Raw genomic sequence first — 20,007 nt, 5'->3', positions numbered from 1 at the left:
AGTGCTAGTAAACTGCGGATCTGCCAAGACTCTAACCCAGGTTTAAGATACCTGGGCTTCTCACTAGGATGTTGTCTCAGAAATTAAAAAAAACAAAGAAAGAAAAGAAAAGAAAGAAAAAACCTGGGTAGGCTCCTTCCCTCCACCAAGCTATTATACCTTCCAAAGGTCTACCTGAAAACAACTAATGGGCAGGGCCTATAACCGCAGGAACAAGACTCTTATCTTTGTCTTTCTTTCTTTTCCTTGCTCCCCCCGCCCCCCTTTTGCTTCTGGGGATGGGTTTCTCGCTAATTCTCGCCACTTTTGCACTGACGACGTCCGGACCCTTTAAGGTCTGGCAGGCGAGCAGGCCAGCCCCGCCTCCCTCCCGCTCTCTCTTCGCAGTCCGGCCCCCTGTTTTACGTCCTCCGCCAATCATCGCCCAGAAGCTCTTTCCGCGCCTCATCCGGGTTCCTGGGTTCGGGACGGTGGCCTCGTAACCAGGCAACTACTAATCCACCTCCTCTGGGGCGGATTGGCGGATCAGTTAGTTAGTCCCGGCTCTCCTCTAAACGGCAGGCGGCTGCAGTAGCCAAGGGCCCCGCCCCCGTTGCCATAGCAGCAGTACACAATCCTTCCCCTTTGCCCCACTTACAAAATAACCCTTCTCTCTCAGGACCAAGACCCTCTCCAGAACTGCTTCTAGTTAAGCAGAACCAGGATCCGCGTCCCGTTGCGAAGGGGGTTTGGGTGGGAGGGTTGGAAACTGCGCGTCAGGCTGTTGTTGCAGAGGGTCCAGAGAAATGGGGACCAGTGAGAGTTAGAAGAAATGAGTGGAGCAGGGGTTAGGGATGGAAGGAGGAGGGGAGGGGAGGAAGAGGAATTGGTAGGGCAGATTGGAGAAGGTGGCCTTAGCGGGAGGTGGGAAGAACCGGAGAGAGGCAAGCCCAGGAAGCAGAGAGACTGGGCTACTGGAGGAGAGTTGGGAAGGACAGGGAAGGTTGGGGCTGTGGGAAGGCACCCCAAAGGGAGAGGGTCCTGGGTGGAAAGTACGAAGTGGAGGTTGGGAGTCTAAATGAGATGTTCATGGGGACGAGGGAAGAAGCCTAGTTGGGAGGTCAGGGGTTGTGTGGGTGATGGGAGGGGCACCTGTCACTGGAGGCGAAGGAGCTGCGAGCTGGTGGGAGCTGAGGAGACCTTCTTTCTCAGGGTGAGGACCGAGCTTGATCTTCGGGCAGGAAGAAAGATGTCAGATGAAGATGATCTGGATGACTTTGAGCCAGACCAGGATGATCTTGAAAAAGAAGATGATGAGAAGGATACAGAGGATTGGGAGGACAACAGGAAAGAGGGGGAAGAATACTCTGAGGAAGTGAGCGCTGGGAAAGGAGGGGTCCCCGGGCTGAGGGACAGGGCTGGCCAGAAGGGGCTGCCTTACTCCACTTCCTCCTGCAGCGGATGCCCACCCCGCTTACGGAGGACATGATGAAGGAAGCGCTTTCTTTGCTCTGTAAGACCGGCAACGGACTGGCTCACGCCTATGTGAAGCTGGAGGTTAAAGAGAGGTGCGTTTATGGGAGACCGATGAGGACTGTGAGACTCTAGGGCCCCATCTCCTTTCCCACCCTCATTCCTGGGCATTTTGGCTGAGAGTTTGGATCTCTCTTATCCTAGATAGAATTTATTTTCCAGGAGCTCTAAGACTCCCCATGTCAGAGCTGACCTGGGGAATTGGAGACTGAGAGTATTGGGGGGATTCTTAGTGGACTCTTTCTCTTGTCCTTCAGAGTGTGGGTTCTCTGCCCTTCACAGACACAGGGCCTCTGCCTACTGTTAATGTCCCACCTATCTTCTCTTCCTCTTCCTCATCTCTCCCAACTGTTACCCATTCTTCTCCCCATTATAAGCCGTCTCTGTATCACCTTTTGCTTTAGCGCCTCTGCCAGTCCTTGGGTTCTTAGCCCTAATCCTGGTTCTCCCTCCCTCTACCATCTCTAGGGACTTGACAGACATCTCCTTGCTGCGTTCCTACATCCATCTGCGCTATGTGGATGTTTCTGAGAACCACCTGACAGACCTGTCGCCACTCAATCACCTCACCCACCTGCTCTGGCTCAAGGCTGATGGCAATCGGCTGCGGAGTGCCCGGTTGAATGAACTGCCCTACCTGCAGATTGCCAGTTTTGCCTATAACCAGATCACTGACACTGAGGGCATCTCTCATCCTCGCCTGGGAAGCCTAGATCTCAAAGGTGGGTCCTTAGGGCCAGGTGCACTGGCTCACGCCTGTAATCCTAGCACTCTGGAAGGCCGAGGCAGGAGGATCACTCAAGGTCAGGAGTGTGAGGTTAGCCTGAGCAAGAGCGAGATCCCCGTCTCTACAAAAAGTAGAAAAATTAGCCAGATGTGGTGGCATGTTCCTCTAGTCCTAGCTACTTGGGAGGCTGAGGCAGGAGGATCACTTGAGCCCAGGAGTTTGAGGTTGCGGTGAGCTATCATGATGCCACTGCACTCCAGCCTGGGTGACAGAGCGAGACACTGTCTGGAAAAAAAAAAAAAAGGTAGGTCATTAGGATGGCTACACAAGATTCTTTTCTTGCTAGCCTGGGGCCGACAGAAGTGGGCAGTATGGTCCTTGGCTATGGCACACAGCAATCTCAGTCATTATGATTCATTTTGACATTCATTATGACAGTTCTATGTGCTGGAGATATAACAATGACCACAAAGTAAATGCCTATTCTCTTGTAGTTTACATTCTAGTTGGGGGAGACATACAATTAACAACGAACACAGTACGTAAATAAATTTATATAGTATGTTAAAAGGAGGTAAGTGCTATGAAAAAATAGAACAGGGTAAGGGGAACAGAGGTGGCAATTTCAAACAGATTGGTTAGGACAAGCATCATGGAGATGACATTTGAGGAAAGACTTGCAAGAGGAGAGGGAGTTAGTTAGAAATGTAGATTGCTTTGGCACTCTTTGTTCACTCCTCAAAGGCTTAGGGAGGCATGTCCATGAGGTCCTTGGACTAGCAGACCACTTGCTCCAGGGCCCTGGAGGTGTTAAGTTTGGAGCTGTCCTTCTTTACTATCTACCCTGCATTGGAGGGAGAGGATGATTCAGAGGTTCTCAAAAGTCAGGCTCAAATACTGAACATCTGAATTGGCCCTTTGAGCTCCTGCCACCCCCTCTTCCTCTCCAGGGAACCACATCCGCCTTGTGACAGATCTCGACCCCCAAAAGTTGATCAGTCTGCACACACTGGAGCTTCGGGGGAACCAGCTGGAAAGCACCCTGGGAATCAACCTCCCTAAGCTGAAGAATCTCTACCTGGTAGCTCACTGGGTCATAGGGTGGTGCAGGGAAGAGAGCACTGTCCTGGGTGTAAGAATGCCTGGTTTCTAGTAGGCTTAGCTACCAACTTCGTCACCATAATGACAACTGGTATCATTTATTGGATCCTTACTTGGTGCCACATGCTGTGGAGATGCAAAGTTAAAACAGACACAGTGCTTACCACCTAGCAGGGCTGATAATACACAGTGTGTAGATAATACAGAGATAATTCACTTAGATACAAGTAGCAGCAAAATATGCCATAATTGAGGTACAGACATCAAGCTAAGGAGACCACAGAAATACTTAGTTTTTAGATGTTTATTTGACCCTTATTATTCTAGGATGGTGCTGATGGCACTTCTCAGTGGAGGAGGGGGCTCCTGAGACCTGGGGGTGGGTTGAAGCATCTTCTCCTTCACCTGAGGTGGCTTTGGTAGGATGAGTAGTAGGAGGTCACTGTTGACCTTTCTCCGGGATGGCAGCTTCTCCTGGACTTCTTTACTCTCTATACCCATCTCTACCTACTCCCATTCCCCTTCCCCACCCCTCTCTCTCTACCTCTTGGATTTCCTTCTTTGCTTTATTTCTTTCTGACTTCTCTTCCTTCCCTATCCCTGATCTCCTCTCTCAATTAATCTACTGTATCCTGGGGTCCAGGCCCAGAACTTGCTGAAGAAAGTGGAAGGCTTGGAGAACCTAAGCAATCTCACCACTTTGCATCTTCGAGACAACCAGATTGAAACTCTGAGTGGCTTCTCCGGGGAAATGAAATCACTGCAGTACCTCAACCTGAGGTATGCACCCCCGCCAAGCCCCATCTTGCCCCTACTCCTGACCAGGAGCAGCTTTTGAGCCTGTGTTCCTCTCTGGCCCCATCCTCCAGTCCTTGCCCACAGCCAGGTCCTCACTCCTGCTTTCCCTACTTTCTTCTGCATTTAGTCCTAATAGCAATACTAGGACCCCTGAATCCTTACTTATTCAATCCACAATTATTGAGAATGTGCTATGTGCCAGGCCTTGTGCTGTGTTTGGGGAACACTGAAAGGAATCCGAGGGGTAGTCCCCATTCTTCAGGGGCTCACAGTCTGGCTCTGGCTCTTTTCCAGGCCCTAGCCTGTCTAAGTTTCCACTGCCCTTTTCTATCCCTAGGCCCCAATGCCCTTTCTCATTTCCTGCCTCTTTTCTCCCAAGCCCCACCTATAAGGGACAGCCCTCTTACTAATATAAAACATAAGATGTACTCAGATTTAGGGAGAGAAGGGTTTTTGTAAGAAAATCTCCAAGTAAGGCCAGGTTCGGTGGTTCATGCCTGTAATCCTAGTGACTCAGGAGGCTGAGGTGGGAGGAATGCTTGAGGCCAGGAGTTTGAGGCTGCAGTGAGCTATGATTGCACCACTGCACTCTATCCTGGGAGACAGAGTGAGACCCCATCTCTTAAAAAAAAGAAAGAAAGAAAGAAAGAAAAACAAACAGACAATCTCCAGGTAGAAAGGCACAGGGGGTCAGCAACTCTTGTTTGATGGAGGATTTTATGTGTGTTTCTTTAAGCTAAGATGTAAGGAAACTGCCACCTTCCCTAGTCAACAAGACCAAATCCTTGAGCTGGCAGTGGAAAGAGAATCTCTAAGTAGGCAGAGGTGGTTGCACCTTGAAGCCCCAACTCTCATCCAGAGCCCCGGGGCAATCTCTTGTGAATGAGCTCTGTTGCCTGGCGTTGATCTAGGGGGATGTGTGTATATACCATTACCTGGCGAAGGTCTAGACAGGGATAATGCAGCCTTCCCAGTGGCTATGAACTGGCGATGTTTGGAAGTAAGTAGGGTGTGTGTGTGGCGGGGGGCGGGTGTCGTTTGACTGTCTGGGAGGTACCTCTGGGGCCAGAGATGCTAAACATCCTGCAATGCACAGGACAGTCTGGTACAAAATGCCTGTAGCTCGTAGCTCTCCAGGTGAGAAACACTGCGCAAGGCTTGGCATGTCCATTGAGATCAGGCTGAAACATTAAATATGATTTCATAAAGGCTTGAAGACAAGTTAGCTGAGTGTGGTTGGCACATGCCTGCAGTCCTAGTTACTGCACTCCACTCTACCCTGGGCAACAGATCGTCTCTTAAAAAAAAAAAAAGAAGAAGAAAGGCTTGAAGAGAAGAACATGAAAATAATGAAAATAAATACAGAGTATCATACAATAAGGCCTATTAGGAGATGACAATTGTCCTTTAGGCTGGGGGGCCCCAACCTATCCCTAGCTCTAGATTCTTTGTGGTGGGAAGTTCCAACATAGCATCCAGGACCTGAACCTGTGCTAAGATCCCACTTCCTTCTCCACTGACCTAGGTCCTACTTTCTAACCTTTGACACGGAAAAAGTCTGTCCCTTCAAGGGAGATTTGTCCCTTCCCCCCAACTACAGGACAGGGTTATGGCCTAGCTTTGCTGCTCCAAAAGGATAAACATTACAGAGTAGAATATGTCACTTAGGGATTCCTTGAAAAGCGGCAGCAGGACAGGGGAGGGGCTGGACAGCACCTCTACAGCAAATCTGGCAATGCTCGGCAGGCCGGTCCTCACAGTCAGCGTTTCTAGGGAATCTGGAACCCCATGGAAGAGTCCCCCAGAGGCCCCATTCCTAGAAGCTGGCAACCAAAGCCCATTATTCCTGGGTGAACCCTTGTTGACTGCGCCGGTAGGGGCAACATGGTGACTGACCTGGGGGAGCTGGCCAAGCTTCGGGACCTGCCCAAGCTGCGAGCCTTGGTGCTGTTGGACAACCCGTGCACAGATGAGACTGACTACCGCCAGGAGGCCCTGGTGCAGATGGCACACCTTGAACGCCTGGACAAGGACTTCTATGAGGAGGAGGAGCGGGCTGAGGCCAATGAGATCCGTCAGAGGCTGAAGGAGGACCAGGAGCAGGAGGCTGATCCTGAGCATGACACGGAATCAGACCAGCCATCCAGCCATTGACGTCGCAGCAGTTCTTCTAGCCTCCAAAGATAGTAAGGAAGCCAGCAGGGAGGCAGTAAGAGGAGGCCAAGGGCTGGGCAGGGCAGGGAAGGGGCAAGAGGGCAAGTTGCTGCAGAAGCAGGTGAGTGAGGAAGGGATGAGGAAAGAAGAACCCTTGGAAAGACCAGGGTTAGGAGTCAGGGGGTCTCAGCATGAGGAGAAAGGACCAGAAGAGGGGCCTGGGAAGAGGTGAGAAAAAGCTTAGGAGATATGTTAGGAGGCCAGAAGAGTAAGTGAAGAGAATTGGGGTGGCAGGCAGAGGGGTTGGTGGGGGGTGGACACAGAGTGAAATCTGCTAGGAAAGGACATGTCTGGTGCGTGGTGGGGGCTGTGGGGGACGGATGTGGTTGGCGATGTATGAGGAATGCAGCTGGGCCTAGCAGAGAAGGCAGAAGAGGAAGATCCTGCACTAAAAATCTGAAGCTAAAAATAACAGGACACAGGGTGGGGGGAATAAAGGAGGGCAGGGTGAGGCAGAATTCTAGACACTGAGATGAGTGTGGCAGCTGGGCACTTCAGATGGGGGCGGAGGCTTTACTTCTGTCCTCTTCCTCCAGGAGATCAAAGATGCTGGCTCCCAAACCTGACCAGTTCCAGTGAGGGGCCATGGCACTCAGACCCCGCGGGTGGAGACAGAGGATGTCTCCTTCTGCCCCAGATCTAGAAACTCATCACAGCCTAAGGCCCAGGCTCTGTGCCAGTCACCTGGCCAGTGCGGGGTCCGTGGGGCTGAGCTCTGCCTGGAGCCTAGGCAGGGGACAGTCCTCAGCTAGGTGTGGTGGGAGCCAGGCCCTCGTGCCCCACAGGAGTGCAGGTAGGGCAGGCTGGGGTGTTAGGATCAGTTCAGTTTTCCAATAAAGAGACATTTTGGTACTCGTGTGTGTGACCGGGTTTGTGTCTTGGGCTTCCTGGCAGTGTGGGCCTCAGGATCCCGGTGACAGGGGTGAGGCTGTGCCTGTTACTCTCGAGTGGGTCGAGGCGTGGGGATGAGCGATGAGCGCGCGTATGTGGGGGGAGGGGGCAGGTATTGGGTCGCCCCAGCCCCTCCCCCATCGCTCCCCCCAACCCTCCCCGCCAGCGGTCCCCCGCCACCGATCCCCCACCCGCGCTCGTACGTGCGCCTCCGCCGGCAGCTCCTGACTCATCGGGGGCTCCGGGTCACATGCGCCCGCCCGGCCCTATAGGCGCCTCCCCCCGCCCGTCGCTCGGGAGCCGCAGCCGCCGCCGCCGCCACTCCCGCTCTCTCTGCGCCGCAGCCGCCGCCGCCACCTCCACCGTCACCGCCACCGCCTGAGTCTGCAGCCCCGAGGTGAAGCCCCGGCCGGGCCCGGCGCCCCTCCGGCCCCCTCCCCTCGCCGCCGCGCCCCCGCCCCTCGCCCGGCCTCGCGCATCTCTCGCCCCGCGGCGCTGCGCACCTGCTCCGTCACTCGCGCCCGCCTGCCCGGCCTGCCCGGCCTGCCCAGCCGGCTCCCTCTCGCTTTCTGGCCCTCGCCCCCTCCTCATCCGGTGCCAGCCCTCTCCGCACCTGTTTGCCCCTAACTGCGCCTCCCTCCACCCCTGCATGCCTCTCTCCGCATCGTATGCCAGTCTACGCCTCCGGGTCTGTCGATTTGTTTCTTAAGTTCAGATTCTCCCTGGGCTGTGCATTTTTACCCTGGCACGTCCCTTTTGCTTTGCATTTGGGGGAAATGTCTTCTCTCACCCGTCCTCAGCTCCCTCAGACTTCCCTCTCCCGCTCCTTCCCCGCGCCGCCCCTGTCCTTTCACATTTCCTCCTCTCAGCTGCACCCGGGAGGAATGGAACGAGGGGGGATTTGTCTGCGCTCAGGGGAGAGGACCGGCCCAGCCTTGACTGTCCCCACCGGGTCTCTGATCCTCCTCCCTCCCCCTGCAACCCCTAGGGACTGGAGGGCCTTCCCCAGGACCCTCTCCCCAGACCCTTCTTGTACGTCTCTCGGGAAGAGGAGGGACACACGTTTGAGAGAGAGACTGGTACCTTGGAGTCGCGGCAGAGTCCCGGCAGGCTGGGGTGTTAAGTTGGGGAGGGATGGGGGCTCTGGAGAAGAGGCCCCGGCTGCCCAGACAACCCATCCCCTTCTTCCTGGGTTCAAGGAGAAATGCAAGCCTGGCAGCCATTCTGCTCTGAGAAGACCTGGGGGAACCCCACCTGCTGGCCCAGCTGCTGAGGGGCCTGGGAACCTCTGCCGCGCCCCTCCCCTTCTCACTGCGGTGTACTCCCATCTCATCAATTGATCGCACCCGCCCCCTACTGCAGTGACCTCCCCTTCCTCACTGCATTGACCTTCTCTCTCCATGGGGGGAGGGGGAATCCCTTTTACGGCCCAAGACTGCAGCCAGCTCCTCCCCACCCCCCACCCACTGCAGTAACCTCTTTCCCATCCCACCCAGTCTCTGGCCCCTCCCAGTGATCTCAAACTCCGCCCCTCTAAGCCTCTTATCTTTCTTCTTCCTTCCCCTTCCACCGAGGAGATCCCAGCCATCATGTCCATAGAGAAGATCTGGGCCCGGGAGATCCTGGACTCCCGTGGGAATCCCACGGTGGAGGTGGATCTCCATACTGCCAAAGGTAATGGGTGGGGCGTGAGCCTGCCCACAGCCCCCACTTCTCCACCCCCATGCTAGGTTTGGCCTGAGTTGGGAGGCTTTCCTTGAGACCCACTGGGGATGGGGTGCTGGGCCAGGCTCAGAAGCCGGACTGTGGACTGTGGGGGTTGGATCCTCCTTGTCTAGGGGAGCCAGGCCAGGCAGGTCTGTGTTGGAGGTTAGTGTGTGACACATGCCTGTGCACCCGTGTGTGCATAGGGGTGCTATTGGGCACAGCTTCATTTCTGTGGGCTCCCACTGTGCATGTGGGGCCTCAGATAGGTGGATGAGGAGGCCACTACTTGTGCATCTGGCTCAGAGTGTGTGTGTGTGTGTGCAGGGAGAGGGATGGATTTGGCAGGCAAGAGTCCTGGACTGGAAGGCTGAAGGAATCCCTGGCCCCTGCAGTGCCCTTCTCCCTCCCTCCTCATTCCCTGTTCCCCTCCCAGGTCTTTTCCGGGCTGCAGTGCCCAGTGGAGCCTCCACGGGCATCTATGAGGCCCTGGAGCTGAGGGATGGGGACAAACAGCGTTACTTAGGCAAAGGTGAGGCCATTTCTCTTTTCCAGGCTCTCCCACCCCTCATCCTTATACCCCTACCTCTTCTGGCATGCCTTCCCCCTCCTCTCCCTTTCCCTGCCTGCCCCTCCTGGCCTGACCCAGTCCAGCTTCTTCCTCTCCCCAGGTGTCCTGAAGGCAGTGGACCACATCAACACCACCATCGCACCAGCCCTCATCAGCTCAGTGAGGCCTGCTCTTTGCTGGGGATGGCAGGGCTGGAGTCCCGGAAGGAACCCTGGAGCAAGAGAGGAGGGGAGGGAGAAAGGCCACCTTTCAGGAATACGGTTACAGGGGAAGGGTGGGGAAAAGATTCCTTACTGCCCCTTGCTCCCACGGGGGTTCAGGTCCCCTAATCTAGGCAGGCCGCTGTCACAGGGACCTGGGTGGACCCTGGCCATATGTAAGCCAGTATGTGAATGGGGGGACCCTCTGCCTTAGGGCCCAGCCTCTATCCTGGCCCTGCATGATGGAGGCTCTGCCCACAGGGCCTCTCTGTAGTGGAGCAAGAGAAACTGGACAACCTGATGCTGGAGCTGGACGGGACTGAGAACAAATGTAAGCCGGGGCTGGAGGACGTGGGGAGGCACATGGGCAGGGAGCATGGAGCAGTGCTGGGGAGGTCCTCAGGAATGACTGTCGGAGGACTTCTTCTATCCTCCTAAAGCCAGAGCAAGAGGAGCCTGACAACTGCAGTGGGAGGGGGGGACATCAGACAGGAGGAAGAACTTCTCTGTAGCATAAAGAGGAGGGATCTGGCGGAGATAGTCGGGATGTTTAGGAAGAGGTGTGGCTCTCTGCCCTTCCCAGTCCCCTCCTCCCCACCTCATTTTCAGGAGAGAATTGGTGAGGATGGTTGCTGGGGTGGAGAGGCAGGAGGGAATCTCCTTTACTGGCTCCTTTTGGGGACTATAGGTGGAGGCAGGGGCTAGAAGGGAAGGGGACATTTGTGCTCAGTGCCTTCCTCTGTAATCTCCCAGCCAAGTTTGGGGCCAATGCCATCCTGGGTGTGTCTCTGGCCGTGTGTAAGGCTGGGGCAGCTGAGCGGGAATTGCCCCTCTATCGCCACATTGCTCAGCTGGCCGGGAACTCAGACCTCATCCTGCCTGTGCCGGTGAGCACTGCCCACACCATGCCTGTGCCGCTCCCAGGGGTGGGCGGGGGCGGGAGCAACCTTGATAGGAATGATGGGGGGGCAGTGACTTGAGGCGGGTAAAGAGGAAGGATGGAGACATGAGATTCTGAGTCGGGAAGCTGGGGGAAGTTTGGCGTCTTGTGTTCACACTCCCAGGGGCAGGGAGGAATGGGCTCTTTGGCCCTTGTGTCATTCTGTGGCTCCCCAGGCCTTCAACGTGATCAATGGTGGCTCTCATGCTGGGAACAAGCTGGCCATGCAAGAGTTCATGATCCTCCCAGTGGGCGCCGAGAGCTTCCGGGATGCCATGCGACTCGGTGCAGAGGTCTACCACACACTCAAGGGGGTCATCAAGGACAAGTATGGCAAAGATGCCACCAATGTGGGTGATGAAGGTGGCTTTGCCCCCAATATCCTGGAGAACAGTGAAGGTGAGGCCAGGAGCCCCATTACAGCTCTAAGTCTCACTCTATCCTGGGACTTTAAGAAGGGCCACATACTTCACCAAGTCCTGAGTATGGGTGCAGGGTCCTTGAACTCCTACAAACTTTAAGAGGTACCAGCCCTTGGAGTGGCTTTCAGAGGGCCTGCCAAATTCACATGCAGACCTAAGAGGACAGTCTTTCACCTGCCCAGCCACATCTGTTAGCATCTGTAAGTTGTCACGGGGACCCTGGGAATACTAGGAGTTGGTCTAGGTGACCTGTGGGATTCATCCCATCTTCCAGCTCAGTTTGGTGAGCTATCCCACACTCCAGGGGATCCATTCCAAATCTATCCTATCTCCATCTCAACCTGTTAGGCCTCTAGGTGCCCTAATTTTTCTGTGCCCCGGGAGAGACTGTTTAGGGAATAGAAACAATATAGGTAGTGGTTACGAGTTAAAGTTCTGGGGCCAAATTGCCTGGATTTATTTGAATTTTGACTTGAAGAGTTACTAGCTGATGATCCTTCTTATTTATTTATTTATTTGTTTGTTTTTATTTATTTATTTTTTTGAGACAGAGTCTCACTCTGTTGCCCTGGCTAGAGTGAGTGCCGTGGTGTCATCATAGCTCACAGCAACCTTAAACTTCTGGGCTCAAGCAATCCTCCTGCCTCAGCCTCTGGAGTAGCTGGGACTACAGGCGTGTGCCACCATGCCTGGCTAATTTTTTCTATATATTTTTAGTTGTCCAGATAATTTCTTTCTATTTTTTTAGTAGAGACGGGATCTCGCTCTTGCTCAGGCTGGTCTCGAACTCCTGAGCTCAAACAATCCGCCCGCCTCAGCCTCCCAGAGTGCTAGGATTACAGGCGTGAGCCACCGCGCCTGGCCTGCTCCTTCTTATTTAACTTCTCTGTGCTTCCTTTTTCTTATGTGTATAACGGGAATAATAACAGGATCTACCTCACAGCATCATTGTGAGGATTAAATAAGATCATACATGTAAAGTGCTGAGGTGACAAAAAAACCAACAACTATTATTAACAGAATTCCATTCCTCTGTCTTTGCAGAAGATGGCCTTTCCCCATCTTTGTGATAAGCCCAGGAAAAACCTTATAGCCACGCTTTGCCAGCAACAGTCCTCCACCTCTGCTCTGAGTTTCTTTTCTTTCCCTCCCTCCTTGCCCACCCCTCCTGCTTATATTACAATCTCACTATATTCTGTCCCTAGCCTTGGAGCTGGTGAAGGAAGCCATCGACAAGGCTGGCTACACAGAAAAGATTGTCATTGGCATGGATGTCGCTGCCTCAGAGTTCTATCGTGATGGCAAATATGACTTGGACTTCAAGTCTCCTGCTGACCCTTCCCGATACATCACGGGGGACCAGCTGGGAACCCTCTACCAGGACTTTGTCAGGGACTATCCTGGTGAGGGCAAGCGGTGTGGGAGAGAGGGCAGGGGGAGGTTGGGGGTGGGGACATGTTAGGGCAACTCTGGACCTTATGGGATGCTGAGCCAGGTGCCAGGTAGAGGTGTCTAGGAAGACCTGAGAAACAGGGTGACGGTAGACAGCTGCCTGCAAAGACTGGGTTTTGTATGTAGTATAAATGTGCAGGTACCCGTGACGAATCTGTTCCCTCTGCTTTCGATCCTGATTAAAGTCTTTGGGGGTTCTGAAAGCTACTGGGGTTATGAGGAGGGCTTTGGAATGGTGAGAGGTGACTGGACCTAGCAGGGAACAGCACATTTCAGTATCATTTTTTTTTTTTTTTAGAGACAAGTTCTCCCTCTGTCACCCAGGCTGGAGTGCAGTGGTACGATCATAGCTCACTGCAGCCTCAAACTCGTGGGTTCAAGCCATCCTCCCACCTAAGCCTCCCAAGTAGCTCAGACTACAGGTGTGCCACCATGCCTGGCTAATTTTGTTTTTTCTAGAGATGAGGTCTCGCTATGTTGCCCAGGCTGGTCTTGAACTTCTGGCCTCAAGCGATCCTCCTGCCTTGGCTTCCCAAAGTATTGGGATTACAGGCGTGAGCCACTGTGCCCAACCATATTTCAGTATCTTTGATTGATGAAATCATGGATGCTGAATGGAGCTGGGACTGATGTATAAATAGGAAAGAGGGCTGAGAAGGAGCTGAATTACCCTTTCCAAGTCTGCCAAGGGCTTTTATCCTGGGATGGAGGCAGTGGTCTTCATCTTCCTAAGACCGAGCAAGAGAAAATAGACAAATAATAAATTTCAGAGTGAAGGATTTAGGTTGGTAATGAGGAAGGCCTTCCTGGCAGTGAGAATAGGTAAATGCAAGGTTAGGCTGTGAGGAAGGTTCTGAACCCTTGTTATTGAAGGTTTTACGAAATAAGAATCAGGGTAAGAGTCAGTTAGGGTTGGCTTATTCTGGGGGGCTGGGGTTGGGGTAGTAAGGATAAGCAGGTTTAGTTAGCCAGGGACCTGTCCATTTCAGGGAATCAAAGGGGGGTGTTCCTGCCTGATACAGAGACCCAGGGAGGATTAACAGCCCCCTCACTGCTGCCTCTGCAGTGGTCTCCATTGAGGACCCGTTTGACCAGGATGATTGGGCTGCCTGGTCCAAGTTCACTGCCAATGTGGGGATCCAGATTGTGGGTGATGACCTGACAGTGACCAACCCAAAGCGTATTGAGCGGGCAGTGGAGGAAAAGGCTTGCAACTGTCTGCTGCTCAAGGTCAACCAGATTGGCTCAGTCACTGAAGCCATCCAAGCGTGAGTGACTCCTGGCCCTCTCCTGCTCAGCCCCTGTTTCTATAGGACCCCTCTTACAAGTGCTCCCGGACCTAATCCTACCCGGGGATGCTGAAGAGAGCAGGGAACCTGGAGTTATTGTCATTATCACAGTTCTCTTAACTCTGCTCCTCCACCCCTGATTCTCATCCCAGATAGCTTCCCTCCAGATGTTTCTTTTTTTTTTTTTTTTTGAGACAGAGTCTCACTCTTTTGCCCGGGCTAGAGTGCTGTGGCGTCCTAGCTCACAGCAACCTCAAAACTCCTGGGCTCAAGCAATCCTTCTGTCTCAGCCTCCCGAGTAGCTGGGACTACAGGCATGTGCCACCATGCCCAGCTAATTTTTTCTATATATTTTTAGTTGTCCGATTAATTTCTTTCTATTTTTAGTAGAGACGGGGTCTCGCTCTTGCTCAGGCTGGTCTCGAACTCCTGAGCTCAAACAATCCGCCCGCCTCGGCCTCCCAGAGTGCTAGGATTACAGGCGTGAGCCACCGCGCCTGGCCCCTCCAGATGTTTCTTGATGAAGACCAAGGCTGGGGCTGGGAAGAGAGTGCCCAGTGTGGGGGGCTGGGGGAATCAGTGCTGGTGTATGGATGCAGGTGCAAGCTGGCCCAGGAGAATGGCTGGGGGGTCATGGTGAGTCACCGCTCAGGAGAGACTGAGGACACGTTCATTGCCGACCTGGTGGTGGGGCTGTGCACAGGCCAGGTGAGTGGGAGCAGCCTGGTGAGTGAAGGGAGATCTTCGTGGGATTAGTGGGTTCTAGCATAGGTGGGTCTCTCCTTCCAGGTATTTGAGGGTGTCAGGGGAGTTTCAAGAGAGCAGAAGTTTCCTTTCAGGGGGTGAAAGGGCAGCCACTGAGCTACATGTCTTTTGGAATGTTTCAGATCAAGACTGGCGCCCCATGCCGTTCTGAGCGTCTGGCTAAGTACAACCAGCTCATGAGGTGAGGGTACCTGGAGAATGGGAGCCCATGGCCCAGAAGGTTAAAAGCCCTGTTTGCCTGCCGTTCCACCTCCAGTGCCCAGGGCCTGGAGAACAGCACATGTCCAGAAATAGTCGTTTTTGTTTGAGGGGTTTACTGAGGGCTCGACTGACAAAGCCCTGAGACCATATGGGAAAGCCAGGCAGTGCTCACCCTGAGCACTGGCGTGAGGGCAGTAGGAGTCTGGGTGGGACTCCTAGAGAGAAGCAAGATCCTCCTGTGTCCCTGACCACTTCCTTTCTGGCTCGTTCTCTCAGAATTGAGGAAGAGCTTGGGGATGAAGCTCGCTTCGCTGGACATAACTTCCGTAATCCCAGTGTGCTGTGATCCCTCTGCTTGCCTGGAGACGTGGAACCGCTGTCCTATCCTTCTGGAACCTCTTTCTTGCTGTCCTGATCTGTGCTAGCTCACCCCCTGAGGTCCCCTGAGCCCCAGGGTGCCCAGAACTTCCCTGATTGACCTGCTCCGGCTGCTCCTGGGCTTACCCAAGGCACTGCTGTCTCTGCTCTCCCTCCTCTCTGGGCCCTACTCGCTGGGGTTCTACACTCTGCACTTCTCCTTCCTTTCTCTCTTCCCTCAAAAACTGGAAATGGGAGTGAGGATTATAAGGGGGTCCATGGAAGAACAATCAGTGTCTGTGACGGAGCATTAGGGTTGGCGTGTTGAGGTGTTTAGACAGGGGCCATGCGTCATTCGTGCTTTGCTCTCATCGCGTGTGTTTTCCGTGTTGCACATGAGCCATGAACTGCGCACAGTGCTGGGGTGTAGGGGAGTGCTGGGTGTGTGGTCATGCCTGGCTAAGGCTTTGGTGTATTTATTTATTTATTTTTATTCATCTTGTTAATTAATCATTTTCCCATAACTGGCCTGACTTGAGGGGAACCATATGTCTGTATTTCATGTGGCTGTAGACCCCAAGATGACCTGGGGTGGGAGGTCTTGCTAGAACGGGAGGGTAACAGAAAGGGCCTTGCCGTCAGTTCCTTTGTGTGTACTAACTGCAGACTGGGTCGGTCCAGAGTGGAGCGTGTGCGGGGGGCGGGGGACTCTTCCCCTGTAAATCTCTCCCCAGCCCTAGGTTCCCTTTCTCCCTCCAGCTGCACCAGAGCAACGTCTCATTCCCCCCCCCCCCCCGCCATGTTCCACAGTTGCCACCACCTCTGTGGCGTTGAAATGAGCACCACCATTAAAGTCTGAGTCACAGTGCACTGTTGTGTCTGCGGAGTCTTACTCTAGTCTGTGTGAGGGGAGGGAAGATGGAGCAGCCGGCAGTTGGTGACGCTGGATAGCAGGGCTGGGGAGGGCACAAAAAGAGGAAGACACATTGAACAAATACGGCCAAGGTGGTGGCACTGCCTACCTCATCCTGGCTAGGTGGGGTCCACGTCACCTCCACCTTCTCAGCAGCAAGCCTGGCCCCTGGACCCAGCTGAATTAGGGGTTGTTAACCTGGAGGTCAGGAGTCCCTAAAAGCATCAAAAATTGTGTCTGTGTGTTTGTTTACTTTTTGGGGAAAAGAGTCTTAAGGTGTTTTCCGATACCCACAGGGTCCTTGACCAAGGAAGGGATAAAGCTGTGGACTGCAGCACTCCCATACTGACTCTCCTAACAGAATCCTGGCTGGTTCCGGAATGGAACAGAACTTCATGGGCATGGGGAACTGGGGAGGGAAGAATGGTACCAGGGTTTAGGGGAGAGCCTGAGGAAACTGAGTCCTCCAGGAAACTGAAAATTCAGGACCTGAAGTGCTCCACAGGCCCCTAGCTGGGTCAGGTTGCAGATAGGGTGCCAGTATGTGGCTAGAGACCCGCTACCTACAACTCAGCACTTGCAGAGCCTTGGCATTGAGATGCTCAGTTCAGGGACCACCTAGGGGGACAACTCCCCTCCTAGTGGCTAAGATACAGGACACATCCCAGCAGGTAGGGTCTGCAGCTGGGAGCCATGGCCACTAGAGGGAGTCAAGGTTCCGCAGGACTCCATACTGGATGCCAAGCAGGAGGTGGGGTGGGAGGAATTTTAAGGTTGTCCCCTCTGTGGGCCTCCCACCCTGCTTCTTCTGCTTTCTAAGTTCTGGTTCTGGCGCCCTCTGCCATCCTGCCCAGCTCCAGGGCTAAAAGAGGATTCCAGTTCTGTACGGACAGGGCCCATTTCTCTCCTTGCCCTCCTCCTCCCTGACACTCAGCCATTTTCAGTTCAAAGAGCTTCCTGCCCCCTCTCTTGTGTGCCTCTTAATTTCAATGTGGGCATCTCATCTTTCCCTTCTCTCCTGTGTTTCTAGGTGCCCCTTTGTCTCCCTTGGGGTTTACCGAACTTTTCTCTGTGCCTCTCAGTTTTCTGTGGGGTCCAGGATACCCATCTTACCTCAGTAACTCCCAGACTGACTAGGACTATTCTAGTTTGAGCCACATTTTTTAACCTCTGTCCTTTCCTCCCTCCTCACTGGGTCGCCTTTTCTGACAGTCATTCCCCACCCCCCACCAGGTACTGGGTTGGATTGGGTTACGGCTGGCTCTGCTGAGGCCTCCCAGGCCCCTCTCTCTACTTTCTCTTTGTGCGTTGCCTGGAGACCAGTGGGTTGTGGGGGTGTGTGTGTGATGTTCCTGGCCGAGCTGTGAGCCTTGCCCTCAGGTAGGGGAGGAACTGGAGAGGGTAGGTAGACCCTGGCTTCTCTTTGGCTCTCCCCATCCCTGATCCCTTCCCATGCCTAGTTTTTCTTTTAGCTTCAGATAAGTCAGCATCCTAGCCCATTCCTTGGTTTAAAAATAAGGGAGAAGAGCTCAGCCTGAAAGGGATTTGGAAAGGGTCTGGCCAGGGCCCAGTGGGAGACTGAACTGAAAAGTGCAGAAAGAGAGGAAGTGCACGGGCAGAGGGTGTGAGGGGAAAGGAGGAGTCTTGGAACAAAGTTGGGGGGTGGGGAGAAGGAGCTGGGCTCTCCTAGAGCACTGGGGGAGTGGGGAGCATAGGGAGATAGAGAGCAGGCCTGGTCTCTGGGAGGCCCTGGGAGGGGCACGGAAGGTGCACATGGGGTGGTAAAGCGAGTGCCAAGCAGTTCCAGGGACTTCAGAGTGGTGATTCATTCCTAGGCCAAGGAAGTGTTCTAGCTCCTGTTCCCAGTTCCCCAGTGCTTTGGAATCTGTTTAGAGCTTCTGGGTATTCCCAGAACTTGGCTGAGTTTGACCCAAGGATTGTCAGGCAACATCTACTCAGCCAACCTCCTTCCTTCCCTGAAAGCAGGTGGGATCCAGCCAGTTCAAGGCCCACCCTTGGCCTCCAGCTGTACTGACCCCACCAGTACCCTACCCCCACACCAAATCTGGAGTGCTACTGAGGGCTCCCAATCCAGACTCCAGCTCCAGCTCTTCCTGTTTTCCAGCCTGCCTTCCTCCCTTTCTCTGGCCTTCCCAATTTCAGCAGCCAAAAATCACCCAGTGTCCGTCCTTTGTCCTGGGAGATGTTGCAGCTTAGTGTGGGGCCAGGGAGGGAGCCTAGACAAGGAGCTGGTGGTGGATTGGTGGGAGGGCTGGCTTCATGGCTGATGCTGGGCATGGCCGGCAGACAGACGGGCAGACAGACCTTCTGAGGCTGCCCAGAGGGCAGTGGAGGGAGAAGGCAGGCTTGGGGAAAGCCTGTGTCTGTGGTGGGGATTGTCTCTACGTTAGAACAATTGGTACTGAAGAACCAGGACACGTAGGGATTAGGGTCCACATTGAGCCTAATCCTCATCTGACCCCTTCCCTGTGACCCAAGATGCCATCATCAGTGATGGCTTCAAACAGATTTGAGAAGGAAAATGGAGATGCCACTAGATAGAGGTGCTTGAGGATGGTATCCCACTCCTATAAGTTACATCCCTTACCCACCCTGGGGCTTGCCATGCCCCATTTCAATCATTTCCTTCAACTACCCTCCCTTCCCCTCTCCCTTCTCTTTCCTTTTCCCCATCAATCACCTTCCCTCCTCCATACTGCCACCAAAGGCCGTGTTCATCTTCCATTTCCTTCCAATCTTCTTTAATCCTGTCTCCCCCATTCTATCTGCCAAAGGAAACCCTCCTCCGCTCTGCCAGAAGCCCCCACCCCCAGGGTCCAGCCACACCTGTGTCTCCCACCCTCCTTTCCCACCATACTCCAGTCTCCCCCCAGAATACACACCTGGGTGCACCTCCTTTATCCCTTCTTAAGGTTCCATATGCTCTCCCCTCTCTCTCATTGACACCTCCTAAGGACTCTCTCCAGCTCTCCTTCATCACCCCCAATTCTTATATTTCTGATATTTTCCCAATACCAATCACCCCCAAACTCTTTAATCCCTTCCAGAAACCCCACTCTCTTTTATGTCTTCATCTTTTCAATTTTTACCCCTCCTTATGACCCCAAACTTCCATCCCATTCTAACAGTCCCCCAAACCCCGCCCACTTCATCTCTGACACAGACCCCTCACCCCAAGCTTCTCTCCCCTCGCCTCACCACACATCTCATTGCCCCCAAAGCCCCCATGCAGCTCCATCTTTTCAATCTAACCCCATTATCCCAGTCTCTACCCCAGTATCCCCCAAACTCCTCCTACCTCACCTCTGCCACAAACCGTCGCCCCAAACTTCTCCAGCCTCCCCCATACCTGTCCTCGCAACCCACAGCCCCTCCCACTTAGCCCTCTCCCGCGCCAGGCCCGCGGGCTCCCCACATTCCGCCAGGGCGAAGCCCTCCCCGCGCGCGCGCCCCGGCCCCCTCAGCCTCGGCCGCGGCCAACTCGCACAGCGCCTCCCCTCCCCGATCCCCCTCTCTCCCCCCTCGCAGCTTGCCTCGCGCTCCCTCCCTCGCGTCTCCCTCCTGGCCCCTCTCTCCTCCGTTCCTCCGCGCTCCCTCCTTCTCCCTCTTCCTCCCTTCTCCCATCCCCCTCTCCCAAGCTCCCTCCCTCCGCCGTCCGCTTTCCTGTGCGAGTCGCCGGACGCGCCGCCCAGCCTGTCCGCAGCCCCGCGCCGGGCCGGGGCCTCGGGCCGGGACCCATTTCGGAGGGACCGCCGCGGGAGGGGCGGGGAGGGGGCGAGGGAGACGACCGCCCGGGAAGGGGCGGGGGCCGCGGGCGAGGCCGCCGAGGGGGCCTGGGATCGCGCGAGTGCGGGCTGCGCGAGGCGGGCGCGGGCGGCGGCGGCGGCGGGTCAGAGCTGCGCCGAGGGCCGGCGGGGCCGCGGGGGCGA

General features: G+C 54.6%; 2 protein-coding genes across 2 annotated transcripts; both read left to right on the top strand.

Moving 5' to 3' along the window:
- Positions 1 to 361: 361 nt before the first annotated feature.
- LRRC23 (leucine rich repeat containing 23) lies at positions 362 to 6,325 on the top strand. The gene is made up of 7 exons (XM_012637827.1): positions 362 to 528; positions 1,192 to 1,354; positions 1,438 to 1,547; positions 1,981 to 2,234; positions 3,190 to 3,320; positions 3,984 to 4,120; positions 6,016 to 6,325. The coding sequence occupies exons 2-7, from the start codon at positions 1,229 to 1,231 to the stop codon at positions 6,290 to 6,292; spliced, it is 1,035 nt and encodes a 344-aa protein (XP_012493281.1). The 5' UTR covers positions 362 to 528; positions 1,192 to 1,228; the 3' UTR covers positions 6,293 to 6,325.
- Positions 6,326 to 7,432: 1,107 nt separating this feature from the next.
- ENO2 (enolase 2 (gamma, neuronal)) lies at positions 7,433 to 16,014 on the top strand. The gene is made up of 12 exons (XM_012637825.1): positions 7,433 to 7,640; positions 8,821 to 8,917; positions 9,384 to 9,479; positions 9,619 to 9,677; positions 9,980 to 10,049; positions 10,472 to 10,605; positions 10,835 to 11,057; positions 12,286 to 12,483; positions 13,599 to 13,800; positions 14,421 to 14,529; positions 14,709 to 14,767; positions 15,064 to 16,014. Exons 2-12 carry the CDS (start codon positions 8,833 to 8,835, stop codon positions 15,131 to 15,133), a joined length of 1,305 nt encoding a protein of 434 aa, XP_012493279.1. The 5' UTR covers positions 7,433 to 7,640; positions 8,821 to 8,832; the 3' UTR covers positions 15,134 to 16,014.
- Positions 16,015 to 20,007: the final 3,993 nt, after the last annotated feature.

This window comes from Propithecus coquereli, unplaced genomic scaffold, assembly GCF_000956105.1.
Source record: "Propithecus coquereli isolate 6110/MARCELLA unplaced genomic scaffold, Pcoq_1.0 Scaffold124, whole genome shotgun sequence".
In the NCBI taxonomy this organism is placed as follows: domain Eukaryota; kingdom Metazoa; phylum Chordata; class Mammalia; order Primates; family Indriidae; genus Propithecus; species Propithecus coquereli.
Note: the sequence above shows the minus strand (reverse complement) of the source record. Positions and strands in the feature narration are given on the sequence as shown.

Bases quoted from the DNA above. Each gene is read 5' to 3' on its own strand.
- ENO2 (XM_012637825.1), top strand. From the start codon at position 8,833: ATGTCCATAGAGAAGATCTGGGCCCGGGAGATCCTGGACTCCCGTGGG. The intron at 10,050-10,471 runs GTAAGCCGGGGC...GTAATCTCCCAG, and splicing joins GGACGGGACTGAGAACAAAT to CCAAGTTTGGGGCCAATGCC. The intron at 14,530-14,708 runs GTGAGTGGGAGC...GGAATGTTTCAG, and splicing joins TGGGGCTGTGCACAGGCCAG to ATCAAGACTGGCGCCCCATG.
- LRRC23 (XM_012637827.1), top strand. From the start codon at position 1,229: ATGTCAGATGAAGATGATCTGGATGACTTTGAGCCAGACCAGGATGAT. The intron at 1,355-1,437 runs GTGAGCGCTGGG...TTCCTCCTGCAG, and splicing joins GGGAAGAATACTCTGAGGAA to CGGATGCCCACCCCGCTTAC. The intron at 2,235-3,189 runs GTGGGTCCTTAG...CTTCCTCTCCAG, and splicing joins GGGAAGCCTAGATCTCAAAG to GGAACCACATCCGCCTTGTG.